The sequence below is a fragment of the Chlorocebus sabaeus genome, chromosome 11, assembly GCF_047675955.1.
Source record: "Chlorocebus sabaeus isolate Y175 chromosome 11, mChlSab1.0.hap1, whole genome shotgun sequence".
Taxonomy (NCBI): Eukaryota; Metazoa; Chordata; class Mammalia; order Primates; family Cercopithecidae; genus Chlorocebus; species Chlorocebus sabaeus.
In genome coordinates, this window is record NC_132914.1 from 119,467,195 (window position 1) to 119,480,529 (window position 13,335).

The following is a 13,335-nucleotide window of genomic DNA, read 5'->3' on the forward strand; positions in this document are numbered from 1 at the left end:
CTACTAAAGCAAAAGCTGTTGTCTTAAAAAAAATGCAAGTGCAAACATGCACGTGTGTGAGAACCAGGCTTAAGTGACCGAGATCTCCTGAGTGCTTGATTCCGATTTACAAAGAGTTTCGCAGCTTACAGACTCATTATACAGGTACCTTCCCAATGTGACACTTCCAATTTCACCTCCTCAGAATGTGAGGCAAAAGGAGCCAGTAAGGATTTCTGCAAAGAACAGACACTTTCCCAGATGCAACAACAAAGGAAACGAAAGCATAAACTATGCTGCTTCTGAATATTTTGCTTGTTGCAGTAGTTTTTAGTTCAAGACTGTTTTCTGACCTTTGAAAGAGCAGGCAGTGTGGACATCAACCCTTTTATCAACATCATCATCCAGAAGCAAATGGCTCCTTAATTTAATCAGGATCTCTTATTATCAAATTATTGCCTTGGCCACAGTGAGGCTGAAAACAGGAGCAGAACATTATCAAGCTGCTCAGGAAGCCAGTGAGTAGTAATTACTCCCCCAGAGAACTGGTCATCTTCCGTGTCCTACCTAGTGGAAACGGAGTATAGCTGACATTTATACCCTCCTCCACACCAAAATAATGGATGAAACAGACAGGCTATTAAAAATAGGCCTGGTTCTGTTCCCTTTTAACTCTCACATCCTTCAAATGGATGTCTCCAGGCAGTTAAGTGTTCTAGCCTTTGCAGCTCCTTGTTACCACCCGATTTTGGGTGTTTTACAGCAACGGAGTAACTTAAGCTAAGAAACACTATGTGGCTTGAAATTCACACTAATCCATTTAGAAATAAAAGAACCAGAAATTTTAAATAACTGCCTTTTTCTTCTGTTGTCTGACAAAAAAGGTATCCTCTATTTTCTATAGGATGTCATCATTAAACCACATGACTGAATATATCAGACTCTACAATAAATTCAGTCTAAAGATCATCTATGTGATGTCTGCATTTTTTGCCTCACCATCTTTATCATAGTCCCTCTTACTGTCTGCTTTAGACATCCAGTTCATTTTGATATTTTTAAAAGAGTATTTCAGCTGGTGTGGTGGCTCACATCCATAATCCCAACACTTTGGGGGGCTGAGGCAGGAGGGCCGCTGGAAGCTAGGAGTTCGAGACCACCCTGGCCAACAGAGTGAGACCTGTTTCTACAGAAAATTAAAAAGATAATAAATTTAATAAAAAAGAAAAAAATAATTATTTCTCTTAAGGCCAGGAGTTTGAGCAACATAGGCCCTGTCTCTAAAAGGAAGAAAAAAAAATTAGCTGGGTGTGGTGGTACTTTCCCATAGTCTCAGCTACTCATGAGACCGAGGCAGGAGGACTGCTTGAGCCCAGTAGTTCAAGGCTTCGGTTAGCTATGATTGTGCCACTGCACTCCAGCCTGGGCAACAGAGTTAAGACCTCATCACAAAAAAGTAATTTCTTCTTGAATTAAACTCTGCTCAATTCAAACACTTCCTCCTGGTGACAGGCTGGTCTTTAATGTACAACTGAGAACAAGACAGACCAGCATGTCATGCTTAATCATAATCCATTTCCAGTGAGGGCGGATCTGAATGGAACAGAACTCACAGTGAGACTGTCCCAGTTTTCTCTGAGAATTAAATGTGCTGTTTTAAATCATCCCTCTTTCAACCATTACTCTTTTGTTCCACAATTAACAAAATACTTAATTCTCTGTTGGTTAGAATTCAACACTGTATAGCAAGACACGAAACAGTGTCTATGTAGACTTCTTTATTAAGGGGGCTGCTGGTGTAGAACTGTCTACCCAACGAGACAAAAGTCCAGACATGATGTAAACAATCCACTCTCTCCAACAATAAATGTACCGTTCACATATCCTTTCTCAGTAAGGGCACACTCTTTTGAGACAAAGACTGCTTCAAGTATTAAATGAACTTACTCAAAGGCGTGTAATATATAATCATCTACCACTTTCTATTTGCATACAAATGAAGCAATTGATGTTTTTCAGTCTTCTGCTGAATGCATTTTTAGGAGCTGACCTAACTATGCTCTGAGCAAGCAAGTATAGAGTCTCGGGTGAGTGTAGACACATGAGACTACAACTAAGTATCTGTTCCCAGGACAGAATCTCCAGCCAGGGAGACCTGACCAGACTTGAATTGAGCCCCAGGAACCAAAAACGTGGAGGGGCAGGATGGATTTCATTCTCTAAAGCAGCTGATGACTGCCTGAGGTGGAAGGTATAAACTAATCTCCCTGGGATATAACAAGTATTTGAAAAAGGATTTTCTACAATGAGAATGGTTTTCTTTAAGACATTTCCAAATACTGAATATTAAGGCCAAATTAATTCCATGACAAACAAATCTTTCAATTATTATCTCTACCACCCTTCATTCCTTTTTTTTTTTTTTTTTTTTGAGATGGAGTCTCGCTCTGTCACCCAGGCTGGAGTGGTGCAGTGACGCGATCTTGGCTCACTGCAAGCTCCGCCTCCCGGGTTCACACCATTCTCCTGCCTCAGTCTCCCAAGTAGGTGGGACTACAGGTGGCTAATTTTTTTTTTTGTATTTTTAGTAGAGATGGGGTTTCACTGTGTTAGCCAAGATGGTCTTGATCTCCTGACCTCGTGATCCACCCGCTTCGGCCTCCCAAAGTGCTGGGATTACAGGCTTGAGCTGCTGCATTCTTTTATTAAAGAGATTTTTTAAAGTATACAGAATTTCTCTTTCATTACTAGTATTTACCGTGCCCATCAGAACTCCACTAATGGGCCGGGCACAGTGGCTCACGCCTGTAATACCAGCACTTTGGGAGGCCGAGGTTGGCCAATCACCTGAGGTCAGGAGTTCAAGACCAGCCTGGACAACATGGTGAAACCCCGTCTCTACTAAAAATACAAAAATTAGCCAGGTGTGGTGGTGCAAATCTGTAATCCCAACTACTCAGGAGGCTGAGGCATGAGAATCGTCTGAACCCAGGAAGTGGAGGATGCAGTGAGCCGACATCGCACCACTGCACTCCAGCCTGGGCATGAGCGTGAGACTCTGTCACAAACAAACAAACAAACAAAAACAAAAGAAACTCCACTAATGAAAAAGGTGGGGGAAAAACAATGTGTAGTTACTAATCAACAACCAAAACCACACCTCGCTGGGACCCAGAAAAGCAGGGGACGAACTAATTCTGCTAGCGGCTTAGGCACGGGCAGCAAAGCTGCCAATCTGACTTGGTGCCCTTGGTGCCTTAACTCCTCCAGAAGCTGAGATGCAGCAGCAGAGAGGCAGAGAACACACGGATTTCCAACTTCTCCTCCCACCTCCTGCCCTCCACCACAGCCTGACAGTCTCCTGCAGGAGTAGCAGCAGCTGTGATTGCTGGTCTCCAAGATCAAGAGATACACCTGGAGAAGGCTGAGGTCACCAGAGAGGGGGTTGAAACAGTGTTTTCAGCTGAGAAGGGAGTGGCCACAGACTGCTAGAAAAGTACATGTGGCAGTTACCATGGAAACAAAGTGGCCAGATGCTGAAGAAGCAAGAGTTACCCCTCCTCATCGTGGGACCAGTTGGATGTTGGGCCCTTGATGGACAGGAGAGAAAATGGAAACCTCAATGGAGGCATCCACCACTGCTGTGTCTGCAGTTACCATGTGGGCTAAGAAACTGTCTTTGAATTCTTTCAAAGGCTGAATTCCAGAAGGCTGCTCCTCAATTATCACATTCTTCCATGTCAAAAGCCCCTGATAAGTATGGAACCTACAGAGATGTAGCTGATCGCATAGAGCATAAACGTTGTTTCTGGGCAAGAAGCTCCTCTAAACCTCTTGCTTTGTAAGAAGTAGAAGGAAGCAAACTTGCCTTAGTGATCAGTTGCGACAGCAACTGATGACCCTAAATATAATCTCCCATACTCTGCAGGAAAAAGAAATCTCAACTCAGTGATAAAATGATGTCCAGCTCCCAACACTTAACCACTGTCCTAGGCCTGATGCACCCTGAAGAAATACAGCACTGGGGATTAGGGGATGGACTTTCTCTTTTTATTTTCAGTTTCACCTCCTCAGTCTCAGCTTTCTTATTTTAAGAGCCGGCCTCCTTTGTCTGGCAGAATGGATTATCTACCCCCATCATCCTTAATGTGTTTCCAGAGGTCTCTAATGAAGACCCTGAGCTTAGAAAACTCAAAACCAGTGCTTCTTTGACTCAGGTTGATTCTCTTCTATTCTTCTTTATTCAGCAGATTAGGGGCTGGGCATGGTGGCTCAGGCCTGTAATCCCAGCACTGTAGGAGGCTGAGGTGGGTGGATCACCTGAGGTCAGGAGTTTGAGACCAGCCAGGCCAACATGGTGAAACACCATCTCTACTAAAAATACAAAAATTAGCTGGGTGTGGTGGTGCATGCCTGTAGTCCCAGCTACTCAGGAGGCTGAGGCAGGAGAATCTCTTGAACCCAGGAGGTGGAGGTTGCAGTGAGGTGAGACCGTGCCACTGCACTCTAGTCTGGGTGACACAGCAAGACTCCGTCTCAAAGCAAAAAAAAAAAAAGGAATACAAAAGAGAAGGAGAAAGCAGTAAACGGTAGTATAATTTAAGAAGCTGACCCCAGAATATATTCTGCATTCCATGTTTCTTCTATGGGGTTTAACTTCCTTTCAGCAACTTCTTCAAAGAGGCAGTTTATTCTGCAGTACACTCGTTAAGTCTCCTCTGAACACCCTAGAAAGGTTTTTCCATCAGAGCCTCTATCCAACTGGTTCCGTTCATTAGTTTAGTGGTGGCAATGACATATTCTGTACCTCCATCTTCCAACTGGGAGAGAAATCGCAGGGCAGCAATTTCAGCAAAGGTTACGCCCCCGAGGAAAAATATCAGAGTCACTCGGTTTTCTCCTGGTTGACCTAAAATTTAAACATTTCAGAATTAAAAACTATTTATTACCGGTGCTCCTCTTCCCACCTCTTCAAACATTTTATCATTCACAAGAATAAACAAGTGTCTTCATCCAGACAGTTCATCTGAAACCCAGGAATACTGATTTTGATCTCAATGTTTTTTCTAACTCCTGAGATTCTCAACATAGAAGTTGAAAGCTGCTACCCCTCAGGGAATAATCCGATTCTAGTGCTAACTATATACATTAGCAACGAACAAAAGAGGTATATTTAATTCTGACTCCTAAGTGCTTTACTAAGTATTTTACAAAGCAACTGTACAATACCTGAAAACCACACTAACAGGACATAATTATCTGTAGATGCTGCACTGGGACTTACGTTTCTTCTGCAGTCCTGTGGGCAGTGGCTGTCGCTCCTCAAAGTGGGGCCCTGGGAGGATGCGGAGGACCTCCTCGATGCTCCGCCAGCCAGGTCGGGAAAGCAGCTGGGCCAGCCGCACACTGAGTGGGGCATACCCACTGTACACGTAGGATATGTCCGTGGGGTTCTGTGAGATAATTAAAGAACAAAAATCCTGTAGATACAGAGACTTAGAGCAACCTGACTGTGGCCTTTTGGGTAATCCAAAATTATTTGATTTGGATTTAAAGATAGATAAACAACCCCCACCCCTGCCATGCCCTGTTCTAATCCACCCCAGCAGAGCTCAATTTTAGCAGCCAGAGCTTCACTTTTGACTCAAATCTTGAAAAGCCACTCAAAGCAGCTCTAGGTACAGAAGATGAAAAATTACTTGGTTTGGCATGAAACTTTTTTTTTTTTTTTTTCTGAGACAGAGTCTGGCTCTGTTGCCCAGGCTGGAGTGCAGTGGTGTGATCTCGGCTCACTGCAACCTCCGCCTCCCAAGTTCAAGCAATTCTCCTGCCTCAGGCTCCCAAGGAGTTGGGATTACAGGTGTGCACCACCACTCCTGGCTCATTTTTGTATTTTTAGTAGAGACAGGGTTTCACTATGTTGGCCAGGCTGGTCTTGAACTCCCAACCTCAGGTGATCCACCTGCCTCGGCCTCCCAAAGTGTTGGGATTACAGGCCTGAGCCACTGCGTCCGGCCAGCATGAAATGTAGTGGGGGGAACTTGGCACTCCCTAGCTGAGCAATGATGAGCAATAACCTTTGAACTTAGCAATTCTACTTTTAGGCATTAATCCTACAGAGATGCTTGCAGAACAAAATATAATAGACCAAAGTATAAACATATTAACTGCAACACTGCATGTAATAGCAAAGACTGGAAACAACCTGAATTTCTATCAGTAGCAATCTGTTAAATCATTAAATAAGGTATAGCCTCAAAACCACTATGTAGCAATTTAGAAAAATTAAAAAGAAGGGGAAGATCACAAAAGACTCTTCAAGATCCATTGTTAAGTGGTAGGTGGGTCCGGAGTCAGAAAGGTCAAAACAGTGAAGGCAGCTGAACTAATATGTACATGACAGACTCTAGACATTAAGGGCCTCTATTTTCCCACTGGGAAAAAATCATCCAATTTTGCTCCTGACAGAGGAGACTGTCTAGTTACGAGCTTTGGTTGCAAGAGGCAGCCTAATAAAGTCCCTTATGAAAAAACAAAAAAGACTGAAATTTAGAAACATTAGAATAAATAATAAATGTATAGCAAAGTGCACCCCACTTTGGAGACCAACAGTAGAGAATATGCACTCTTTATGTAAAAATGTATATGCACAGAATCTTTCTGGAAGGATAGATAAAAAACTGGCCACAGTGACTGCCTCTGAGGGGAAATGGTGGAAGGAAACTCACTTGGCCCTGATGGCCCTGCTTTTGCATAGCTTTTTTCTTTTTCTTTTTTTTTTGAGATAGAGTCTCATTCTGTTGCCCATGCTGGAGTGCAGCCATGCAATCTCAGCTTGCTGTAGCCTCAACGTCTCAGGCTTAAGGGATCCTGCCACCTCAGCCTCCTGAGTACAGTAGCTGGGACTACAGGTGCATGCTCCACCATGCCCTGATCACTTTTGTATTTTTTGGTAGAGACACGGTTTCATCATGTTGGCCAGGCTGGTCTTGAACTCCTGACCTCAAGTGATCCTCCTGCCTTGGCCTCCCAAAGTGCTGGGATTACAGGTGTGAGCCACCACGCCCATCCATGGCTGGCTTGTTTATGAGAGCTGGACGTCTCCACTGGCTCCTCTAGACACTCTCCACCCTTCTCCGCAATGCTCTATGCCCAGAGATGGACCTGTACGTCCCACACCAACACACTCCAATGCCTTCTCTTTGGGTCTGACCAGTGCAAAGCACCAGAGTGAACTGGAGAGTTGGTAGCAGTGTGAGGACGAGGTTGTCACTGGCCGGCTTCCTTTGCTGGAGGTTGACCGTACCCTCAGCCAGAGGCCCCTCACCCCTTACCTCAACAGATGGCCCCACCACAGCTCTTCTCTCCAGGTTCTAAGATAAGTTTCTAGAATACCCCCCTCTCCTTGCTCTTCAGGCCACGTCTGGCAAGGGCTCCCTACCACACTGCCTCTTACTGGTCTCCACTCTTCCCACAACTTTATTTAAGACAGAGTCTTACTCCCTAGCCAAGGCTGGAGTGCAGTGGCGCAAACATGGTTCACTGCAACTGCCTCCTGGGCTCAGTGATCCTCTAATCACGGCCTCTCGGACTAAAGGCTCATACCACCATTGGCCATTTTTTTTTTTTGCAGAGATAGGGTTTTGCCACGTTGCCCAGGCTGGTCTCGAACTCCTGGACTCAAGCGATCTGACACTTCAGCCTCCCAATACACTGGGATTACAGGCATGAGCCACTGAGCCTGCCCCATATCTTTTTGTTTTTGGAGAGAGAGTCTCGCTCTGTCGCCCAGGCTGGAGTGCAATGGCGCGATCTGAGCTCACTACAATCTCCGCCTCCTGGGTTCAAGCGATTCTCCTGCCTCACCCCGCAAGTAGCTGGGATTACAGGTGTGCACCACAATGCCGGGCTAATTTTTGTATTTTTAGTAGAGATGGGGTTTCCCATGTTGGTCAGGCTGTTCTCAAACTCCTGAGCTCAAGTGATCTGCCCGCTTTGGCCTCCCAAAGTGCTGGGATTATAGGTGTGAGCCACCGCGCCTGGCCCACATCTTTATTAAACTCTCCAGAAACTCCCCAGTTTAAGAGCATTCTCTGTTTCCTTCTAGGGTTCTGATGGATACAATACATGATGCATTACTTTTTCGAAAACATTAGAAAATTGTTTTTAGAAAGCAAGGCAGATGTGTAGGTTCAGAAGCATGTGTTGTCATGTGGACGATCTAACCAGTCCCTAAGCTGAGACGAGGTGGAGAAGTGTGGCTTACTTGCTCGTTAACATCATCCATCCAGAGGCGTAATGTTTTCCGTATAGTTGGGTAATTGTTTCTGCCCCCGGTCTGTGGTTTCAGTAGGCCGGCCTTCTCCAGGTTGTGTAAGGTCAATATGTGCTCATAGCCATATGTCTGCAAGGGAAGTCATTTGGCCTTGATATTAGATTAGGAAAAGAATTTCTGCAATTTTCAAAGAAGGGCACTTCCAACAAATCAATTTGGTTTGTACCGTAGGACATGTTACCAAAGTCCAGCAATGTTAGTGGATGGGCACAGAGGACAGGGTGGAGGGATGAAACTTGTCCTAAAACTGCTTGCCTGTTAACTATTAATTCAGCTCACTGTTTCAAAGAGAAATTTAAATTTTTTACTTTAAAGTCAGAATGTATGGACCCAATCTAAGTGAGCATCAAATAAATGATAGTATATTTTTATATGGTATATAATTAGCTCCAAAAAAGAATAAGGCATATCTACACATCCTGATAAGAAAGGTCTCCAGAATATATTAAAAAACAATAATATGCAATGTAGGATATTATTTCTATTTTTAAAAAATAGCCAAGGTCTGGGCATGGTGGCTCACACCTGTAATCCCAGTACTTTGGGAGGCCAAGGTGGGTGGATCACTTGGGGTCAGGAATTTGAAACCAGCCTGGCCAACATGGCAAAACCCTGTCTCTACTAAAAATATAAAAATTAGTTGGGCCTGGTAGCGGGTACCTGTAATCCCAGCTACTCAGGAGGCTGAGGCAGGAGAATCGCTTGAACCTAGGAGGTTACAGTGAGCCAAGATTGTGCCACTGCACTCCAGCCTGGGAAACTCTTGCTATGTTGCCTAGGCTGGTATTGGCCTCCAGCGATCCTCCTGCCTCAGTCCCACAAAATATTGGGATAATAGGGGTGAGCCACTGTGCCCAGCCTGTTGACTATTATCATCACACAAATACAATAAACAGTGATGGCTACCAAGACTAATTCCTCTAGGTGTTAAAAAATTTACAAAACAGTGGTGACAAGACACCAAAATGGCAGCATTGTATTTTTTATTTTTAAAAAAATTTTAACTTTTTATTATTATTTTTTGAGACAGAGTCTTACTCTGTTGCCCAGGCTGGAGAGCAGGGGCGTAATCTTGACACACCGTAACCTCCGCCTCCTGTGTTCAAGCAATTCTCCTGCCTCAGCCTCCCAAATAGCTGGGACTACAGGTGCATGCTACCATGCCTGGCTAATGTTTAAATTTTTGGTAGAGATGGGGTTTTACCATGTTGGCCAGGCTGGTCTCAAAGTCCTAACCTCAAGTGATCCACCTGCTTCGGCCTCCCAAAGTGCTGGGATTACAGGCGTAAGCCACTGTGCCCGGCACATGACGTATTTTTTAAAAAGATGCTGTCCTCCTTGGCAAATTAATAATTTAAAAATATACTTACCTGGAGAATCTCTCTTTTGTAATAATCCAAAACTTTTTGTTTGAGCCCACTATTACACACGGATTGGAGGCAAACTAATCTTAACACCTTGATCAACGAGTGCTTTTGGGCGATACAATCCTCAATGTAATTGTTGACCTAGAAATAAAGTAGTGTACATATACATTTACATATACATATACACATACATGTACATATACACACATACACACACACAATGCATGGTTTGGGAACTTAACTTGATGTTTATTATTTTTCAAAGTCCAATAAAGGAGATATGTGGGAAAATGAGATATTTTTCCACAGTCCCTAACCCTTTCCTGAAATAGCTCTGCTAGCCCCAGCCACATACACACCCTGGCCACCACACACACACACAGACACACAGACACACACACACACACACACACACACACAGTGATCAGGCCAAGTCACTGGAGCCCAAGGCTGCTGAGAATACAATTGGTCACTCCCTATGCCTGTCTGGACACATCTGTCTCTAAGGACACGCTTCTGAGAGGCTACCAGATGCCTACTCCATTTCAATAGTATCAACAACTAATCTAGCAAAAAGTATCAGTAATTGTTTTATGTTAGGAATTTTCATAAAGTGAATAAAATTTGTTAATATTAAGAGCTACTTAAAGGAGTTATATAAGAAACTCTTTCAAAAGAGCAAATACCTTAATTTATCTAATATGGTCTTAAAAAGATTTGATTTTAGGGGCTGGGTCTCATCTTGCCATGTACGGCAGAAAGTGTCTTGCACAGAATAATGTTAAATATCTGTTACTTGATAAAATCTACACTTGCACATTTTGCATTTGCTCTTAAAAATATTTAAGTGGCTGGGTGCAGTGGCTCACTCCTGTAATCCCAGCACTTTGGGAGGCTGAGGTGGGCAGATCACAAGGTCAGGAGATAGAGACCATCCTGGCTAACATGGTGAAACCCTATCTCTACTAAAAATACAAAAAATTAGCCAGGCGTGGTGGCAGGTGCCTGTAGTCCCAGCTACTCAGGAGGCTGAGGCAGGAGAATGGTGTGAACCCGGGAGGCGGAGCTTGCAGTGAGTGGAGATCGTGCCAATGCACTCCAGCCTGGGTGACAGAGCGAGCTGGACGACAGAGTGAGACTCCATCTCAAAAAAAAAAAAAAAAAAAAAAAAAACTTAGGCAAGGCATGGGAATCGAAGCAGTTGGTTTTCTGGCTATAATCTGAGGTTTAATAAGTTTTCAATTACTTGTTAAAGAGGTTTTTTTGTCCACATACCTTATCAGTGTCTATTCCAGACATAAACTCCTGTTCCACGGTTAATTTATCAAAGAAGTCTTCAGAAGCTAAAATGAAATTAGCAAATTTGCAACTTAGAAATTAAATGTTAATCTACTTGAGTGGCATGCTTTTATACATAGAGCACGATTCAGAAACTAGACATGTAGCTGGGCACAGTGGCTCACACCTGTAATCTCAGCACTGTGGGAGGCCGAAGTGGGTGGATCACTTCAGGCCAGAAGTTCAAGACCAGCCTGACCAACATGGCCAAACCCCATCTCTGCCAAAAATACAAAAATTAGCTGGGTGTGGTGGTGCACACCTGTAGTCCCAGCTACTCGGGAGGCTGAGGCACAAGAATCACTTAAGCAGGGAGTGGAGTTTATAGTGAGCCAAGATTGCGCTACTGCATTCCAGCCTGGGCAACAGAGTGAGACTCTGTCTCTAAAGAAAAGAAACCAGACATCAAGCAAAAAAAGCAAGCAAGCAATAAGTTTAAGTCATCACCTGAAGAAAATCTTCTAGGAAACATGGAGAACCCTAGGCCTCTGCACTCCTAAGTTACACTGAGATACAGTCAACAACAGTGCTCCTTTGTATCCTTAGGATTTCAGTACATACTCCAGAATAAGCGTCAGTATGAATGAAAGCTAATTTCTCAAGAACATTTCATTTTCATCATTAGGTTCAACCCAATTTCAACTAGTTTCCACTTCTATGAACAGGAAAACAAAGGACTGATTTTCCAATACTGTGATTTGGTTAATATTCGAAGTATACTTCATAAAACAATCTCCTATTCAGCTCTTATAGCCCTGTGTTGTAATGAACAAACTCATGTCTGCTTTAATAGGTGTCTTCTGAGCTCTTTCAAAATACTTAACATATACTCTTTGTACCAATTCTGCAGAGTATTCAAGGGAAGAACACGAGCCAATTAAGTAATCCTTCAAAAAAGGAAAAAAGCGGCTGGCCGCGATGGCTCACGCCTGTAATCCCAGCACTTTGGGAGCCGAGGCAGGTGCATTACCTGGGGTTGGGAGTTCGAGACCAGCCTGACCAACATGGTGAAACTCCATCTCTACTAAAAATACAAAATAAGTCGGGCATGGTGGTGCATCCCTGTAAAACCAGCTACACGGGAGGCTGAGGCAGAAGAATCGCTTGAACCTGGGAGGCAGAGGTTGCAGTGAGCCGAGATTGTGCCATTGCCCTCCAGCCTGGGCAACAAGAGCAAAACTCTGTCCCCTCCCCCCCCACAAAAAAAAAAGAAAGAAAAAAGCTAGACTAAAAACATTAACCATCTCAAATTATGATGGCAAACTTATGGATAATTTTTTTCTCTTATCTACATTCCAAATATTTTTCATATAAATTATAATGAAAAAATTTGAGTTAACAAGTGGACTCTTCCTCCCTCCCTCTCTCTTTCACTCTTTCGAGACAAGAGTCCTGCTCTGTCGCCTGGTTCAAGCAATTCTGCCTCAGCCTCCCGAGTAGCTGGGATTACAAGTGCCCACCACCATGCCCGGCTAATTTTTATATTTTTAATACAGATAGTGTTTCACTATGTTGGTCAGGCTGGTCTCAAACTCCTGACCTCAGGTCATCTGCCTGTCTCGGACTCCCGAAGTGCTGGGATTACAGGCATAAGCCACCAAGCCCCGCCTAGAACATTCTTAACTATTAACATATGTACACTTCATTAATGCTGAGAAGAACACGTGGTACTAAGACAGAGCTGACACTCCCAGGAGGCATTGTGGTGTTGATGACCTAGGTGTCAAACCTAGGTTGTATGTGCAAGTAGCCCCAGAATGAAACAATCATTACAAAGGATACTCACTAGTGACATCTTTGATCAATTCTGCAATTGAGGTATGGTTTGCAAGCGAGCCCCTTGCTGCCTGCATGTGGGGCAACTGGGAAACGAACTGCTTGATCTCCCCCACGGTCTTAGCATTGTGTCTTTCCTGAAATAAACAACAGAGCAGTGCCTCAAGCAGGGAAGACAGTTTATTTATTTTATTTTTTTGAGAGGGACTCTCGCTGTGTTGCCCAGGCTGGAGTGCAGTGGCGTGATCTCGGCTCACTGCGACCTCCACCTCCTGGATTCAAGAGATGCTCATGCCTCAGCGTCCCGAGTAGCTGGGATAACAGGTGACCGCCACCACGCCCAACTAATTTTTGTATTTTCAGTAGAGATGGGGTTTCACCACATTGGTCAGGCTGGTCTCGAACTCCTGACCTCAGGTGATCCACTTACCTTGCCCTCCCAAAATGTTAGGATTATAGGTGTGAGCCACCGTGCCCGGCCAATATTTTTTTTTTTTTTTTTTTTTTTGAGACGGAGTCTCGCTCTGTCGCCCAGGCTGG

General features: G+C 44.0%; 1 protein-coding gene across 1 annotated transcript in view; it reads right to left on the bottom strand.

Annotated features, from left to right (window-relative positions):
- Positions 1-4,007: 4,007 nt before the first annotated feature.
- VPS33A (VPS33A core subunit of CORVET and HOPS complexes) overlaps positions 4,008-13,335 on the bottom strand; it is a 33,670-nt gene continuing 24,342 nt past the window's right edge. Inside the window, exons 8-13 of the mRNA XM_008005033.3 lie at positions 12,806-12,932; positions 10,957-11,024; positions 9,685-9,822; positions 8,246-8,383; positions 5,264-5,432; positions 4,008-4,888 (exon numbers count right to left, since the gene is read on the bottom strand). Coding sequence (XP_008003224.3) covers positions 4,707-4,888; positions 5,264-5,432; positions 8,246-8,383; positions 9,685-9,822; positions 10,957-11,024; positions 12,806-12,932 — 822 coding nt within the window. The 3' untranslated portion in view covers positions 4,008-4,706. The remainder of the gene's footprint in view (positions 4,889-5,263; positions 5,433-8,245; positions 8,384-9,684; positions 9,823-10,956; positions 11,025-12,805; positions 12,933-13,335) is intronic.